Source organism: Mizuhopecten yessoensis, unplaced genomic scaffold (assembly GCF_002113885.1).
Source record: "Mizuhopecten yessoensis strain PY_sf001 unplaced genomic scaffold, ASM211388v2 scaffold6573, whole genome shotgun sequence".
Classification (NCBI taxonomy): domain Eukaryota; kingdom Metazoa; phylum Mollusca; class Bivalvia; order Pectinida; family Pectinidae; genus Mizuhopecten; species Mizuhopecten yessoensis.
Window position 1 is genome coordinate 10,040 of NW_018406617.1, and position 5,421 is coordinate 15,460.

Sequence of the window (5,421 nt, forward strand, 5' to 3'; positions counted from 1 at the left end):
CTCGTGATACGTCTCAGGGCGGATCGATACCCCATCAACTTGATGGAATTATGCATTTACAAAAATGGAACCGTTCACACAATCAGTCCTAGTTTACTTCTGTACGTATACGTGGCTCATATAAATTCCTGGCTGTAACTTGTATAGAGATGCTATATATACTCGGATTGTTATAATAAAATGGCATGTTTACTGTGTTATCCTCTCGGAGAGTTTTCCCCGGATATTCAATACATCAGAGGTATGCATAATACCTTAACGTTAACAAATTCGAGATAGAACCGCGTTTGCCGATCTAACAAAATCGTGTGGAGAGTACGGGGGGTTCGCAATATATACCTGCCAATTTGTGTAATGCATTAGTTGTCGAGTCCGTTGATCAGATGGTGAGTGAGTTTCGGATGGAGCCAAGACTGATTGCTAATTTAGATATCATATCAGACCGTAGAATTACATTATTTCCTAACTGTTTTCATAAGTACAAACCAATGAAGTTCATAAACATAAACGAAAGAAAAAAGATAAGAAAATATAAAGATGAAATTACACATTTGAATAGTTACGTCTTGTCCTGTAGTACCCATGTACTCTGTCACGGTTCCCCATGTAGACGCTTATTCTGTGAGCCTTGGTCCCTGGTGTGGGTATCCTCACCCTAACTGTGTGTACCCTGATCCGTGCTGTGTACTTTGACCCTTGCTGGGTGTACCCTGATCCGTGCTGTGTACTTTGACCCTTACTGTGTGTTCCCTGATCCGTGCTGTGTACTTTGACCCTTGCTGGGTGTACCCTGATCCGTGCTGTGTACTTTGACCCTTACTGTGTGTTCCCTGATCCGTGCTGTGTACTTTGACCCTTGCTGGGTGTACCCTGATCCGTGCTGTGTACTTTGACCCTTACTGTGTGTACCCTGATCCGTGCTGTGTACTTTGACTCTTGCTGTGTGTACCCTGATCCGTGCTGTGTACTTAGACCCTTGCTGTGTGTACCCTGATCCGTGCTGTATACTTTGACCCTTGCTGTGTGTACCCTGATCCGGGCTGTGTACTTTGACCCTTGCTGTGTGTACCCTGATCCGGGCTGTGTACTTTGACCCTTGCTGTGTGTACCCTGCTCCGTGCTGTGTACTTTGACCCTTGCTGTGTGTCCCCTGATCCGTGCTGTATACTTTGACCCTTGCTGTGTGTACCCTGATCCGGGCTGTGTACTTTGACCCTTGCTGTGTGTACCCTGCTCCGTGCTGTGTACTTTGACCCTTGCTGTGTGTGCCCTGATCCGTGCTGTGTACTTTGACCCTTGCTGTGTGCACCCTGATCCGTGCTGTGTACTTTGACCCTTGCTGGGTGTACCCTGATCCGTGCTGTGTACTTTGACCCTTGCTGTATGTACCCTGATCCGAGCTGTGTACTTTGACCCTTGCTGTGTGTACCCTGATACGTGCTGTGTACTTTGACCCTTGCTGTGTGTACACTGATCCGTGCTGTGTACTTTGACCCTTGCTGTGTGTACCCTGATCCGTGCTGTGTACTTTGACCCTTGCTGTTCGTACCTTGACACTTGCTGTGTGTCTATAATCACCAGATATAGTGTACACATCCTCTTTCTACATATATATGTTAAGTTGAAATTTTAAGTAATCAATAAACGAACAAATTTGTGTATCTTTGATTCGATATTATTCAATATTCAGTTGAATGATTCTTTCCCTTCCCTTCCAATTTTCATATCACATAGGAACCCATTACATTATAAACAATTATTGAAATATGTACTTCAGTCTTTTAAACTTTGGTAAACACTGTAGTGCACCGGAGTTAACACGAAATTGAACTGGAATGCACTTCAATGTTTTGTTAAGTGCACTTCAATGTTTTGTCAAGTGCACTTCCTTGTTCACTAGATACCAAGTTAAGTTTGCTCCCAACTGTACCTTGACCCTTGCTCTATTCATATAGAACTTGACACTTGGTGTGAAGCCTGATCCTTGCTGTATGTACCCTTACCCTTGCTGTATGTACCCTTACCCTTGCTGTGTGTAGCTTCATCCTTGCTGTGTGTACCTTGATCCGTGCTGTGTACCCTAATCCTTTCTGTGTACCTTGACCCTTGCTGTGTGTGTCTTGATCCGTGCTGTGTACCTTGACCCTTGCTGTGAGTACCTTCATCCGTGCTGTGTATATTGACCCGTGCTGTGTATACCCTGATCTGTGCTGTGTACTTTGACGCTTGCTGTGTGTACCTTGATCTTTGCTGTGTGTATCTTGACCATTGTTGTGTGTACATCGATCCTTGCTGTGTGTACCTTGATCCTTGCTCTATAAATATAGACCTTGACACTTGCTGTGTGTACTTTGACCCTTGCTGTGTGTACCTTGATCCTTGCTGTGTGTACTTTGACCCTTGCTGTGTGTACATCGATCCTTGCTGTGTGTTCCTTGATCCTTGCTCTATAAATATAGACCTTGACACTTGCTGTGTGTACTTTGGCCCTTGCTGTGTGTACATCGATCCTTGCTGTGTGTTCCTTGATCCTTGCTCTATAAATATAGACCTTGACACTTGCTGTGTGTACTTTGACCCTTGCTGTGTTTACATTGATCTTTCTACTATATAAACCTTGACACTTGCTGTGTGAACATTAACACTTGTTGTATGGAGCTTGAACCTTGCTGTATAGAATCTGACTTTTCAGTGTAGAATTTACTATGTGAATTTTGACCCCTATTTAGACATTGATCCTGCATTTGAGATCCTTGCCAGAGGTGCTGAGCCAGGTTGTGTGAACCTTGACCCCTTTGCAGACATTGATCCTGCATTTGAGACCCTTGCCAGAGAGTTGCTGAGTCAAGCTGTGTGAACCTTGACCACTATATAGACATTGACCCTTCCTTTGAGGTCCTTGCTAGAGGTGGTGGTCCATGTTGTGTGAAGCTTAACCCCTATATAGACATTGACCCTTCCTTTCAGGTCCTTGCTAGAGGTGGTGGTCCTTGTTGTGTGAAGCTTGACCCCCTATATAGACATTGACCCTTCATTTGAGGTCCTTGCTAGAGGTGGTGGTCCATGTTGTGTGAAGCTTGACCCCTATATAGACATTGGCCCTTCCTTTCAGGTCCTTGCCAGGTGAAGTGAGCCAGGCAGTGTGAACAACTTGACCCCTATATACACATTGAATCGTCCTTCAAGGTCCTTGCTAGCGATGGTGAGACATACTGGTTGACTAAGACATGGTAGCATACATGTACATCTAAACAACTATTGCTTTTCAAATGTCAAGTGTTCAAAGCGTAAAATGTCAGGAGAATCTATGCAATCAAATATGGCGAAGGGCAGCACGAGTTTACAACACATTTGGGAGTGATTTCGCTTAGCCAAGATACAAAAACGACGTGAACTTACCGAGAAAACATGGAAATATCGAGGTCAGATATCAAAGACACTAATGCTCTTTTTGGCAAGCAATAGCATTAACGCTGGTTTAGTCTGCGCCAAAGAACATCGGATCTGTGAACTTAAGCACTTACTTTGAGTATTGTCAAGCAGTACATTAGACTCTTGACCGACCGAGTATTATCTAGCCGTTCATCAGCGTCTGGACCGACCGAGTATTATCTAGCCGTACACCAGGGTCTGGACCGATCGAGTTTTATCTAGCCGTATACCAGCGTCCGAATAGTCCGAGTATTATCTAGCCGTACACCAGGGTCTGGACTGACCGAGTATAATCTAGCCGTACACCAGGGTCTGGACTGACTGAGTATTATCTAGCCGTACAGCAGGGTCTGGACCGACTGAGTACAATCTAGCCGTACACCAGTGTTTGGACTGACTGAGTATTATATAGCCGTACACCAGGGTCTGGACCGACCGAGTATAATCTAACCGTCCACCAGGGTCTGGACTGACTGAGTATAAGTTAGCCGTTCACCTGGGTCTGGACCGACCGAGCATTATCTAGCCGTACACCAGGGTCTGTACCGACTGAGAGTTGTCTAGTCGTACACCAGGGTCTGGACTGACCGAGTATTATATAGCCGTACACCAGGGTCTGGACCGACTGAGTACTATCTAGCCGTACACCAGGGTCTGGAGCGACTGAGAATTGTCTAGTCGTACACCAGGGTCTGGACCGACCGGGTATAATCTAACCGTACACCATGGTCTGGACTGACTGAGTATTGTATAGGCGTACACCAGGGCCTGGACCGACCGAGTATTGTATAGCCGTACACCAGGGTCTGGACCGACTGAGAACTGTCTAGTCGTACACCAGGGTCTGGATTGCCCGAGTATTGTATAGCCGTACACCAGGGACTGGACCGACCGAGTATAATCTAACCGTACACTATGGTCTGGACTGACTGAGTATTGTATAGTCGTACACCAGGGTCTGGACCGACCGAGTATAATCTAACCGTACACCATGGTCTGGACTGACTGAGTATTGTATAGTCGTACACCAGGGTCTGGACCGACCGAGTATTGTATAGCCGTACACCAGGATGGTGGTCAGGGTAAAGGATTGTGGTCAGTGTAGAGGATGGTGGTCAGTACGGAGGACGTTGTTCAGTGTAGAGGATGGTGGGCTAGGTAGAGGATGATGGTCAGGGTAGAGGATGGTGGTCAGAGTAGATGATGGTTTTTAGGGTAGAGGATTGTGGTCAGGATAGAGGGTGGTGGTCATTGTAGAGGATAGTGGTCAGAGTAGAGGATGATGGTCAGTGTGGAGTATGGTGGTCAGTGTGGAGGATGGTGGCCAGAGTAGAGGATAGTGATCAGGGTAGAGGATGGTGGTCAGTGTAGAGGAAGTTGTTCAGAGGGTTGCCTGGATTATCAAAGTTTCTTTGCTCTCTACTGAAGTAGGGATATACGTTCAGGTACAAATATTATCGGCAATATCTCACTAACTCAACCATCCAGGGTTCGTATTCACAAAAAAACGTTGCCATGGTCACGAATGGATGCTGTGCTCAAACCATCATTTTTGTGACCCGCTTAAATCATATGTGACAATACAAATGTCAAGTGTAAAACCTGAAAAGGGTACTTAATTTTAGGTTTAATTCTTTTTTTCACCGACCCAAGAAATTGGACATGGGCACAAAATCTGAGTTTGAGCATGAGAATAGTTTTAGAAATACAAGTCAACACGCGAAAGTATGCATGTTTACCATAACTATAAGTCTTCAACTAAATACGCCTGTAGAACACAGAACAGTTAGTTGAAAATAAGTCGCCAATCAGACGAACACTAAAATATGGAACAACCGAAGGATTGTCACCAGTCAGACACGCCCCTTGAACATGGAACAGTTGAACAGAGATAGTTAATCAAACGCGCACTAGAACAAGGAACGATTTTTTAACACTGGAACGTGTGCTACAAAGAGAGGTCTACAACCCAATGCGCCCCTTGTACAG

The 5,421-nt window shown here is 45.3% G+C and overlaps 1 protein-coding gene across 1 annotated transcript; it reads right to left on the reverse strand.

Moving 5' to 3' along the window:
- Positions 1 to 736: 736 nt before the first annotated feature.
- On the reverse strand, positions 737 to 2,505 carry LOC110452289 (EF-hand calcium-binding domain-containing protein 5-like). The gene is made up of 2 exons (XM_021500709.1): positions 2,303 to 2,505; positions 737 to 1,568 (listed from the first exon to the last, which is right to left on the reverse strand). Exons 1-2 carry the CDS (start codon positions 2,503 to 2,505, stop codon positions 737 to 739), a joined length of 1,035 nt encoding a protein of 344 aa, XP_021356384.1.
- Positions 2,506 to 5,421: the final 2,916 nt, after the last annotated feature.

Excerpts from the sequence above, each read along its gene's own strand:
- LOC110452289 (XM_021500709.1), bottom strand. The coding sequence starts at position 2,505 with ATGTACACACAGCAAGGGCCAAAGTACACACAGCAAGTGTCAAGGTCT. Across the intron at positions 1,569-2,302 it reads TTTATAGAGCAAGGATCAAG|ACACACAGCAAGTGTCAAGG; the intron begins GTACACACAGCA and ends TGGTGATTATAG.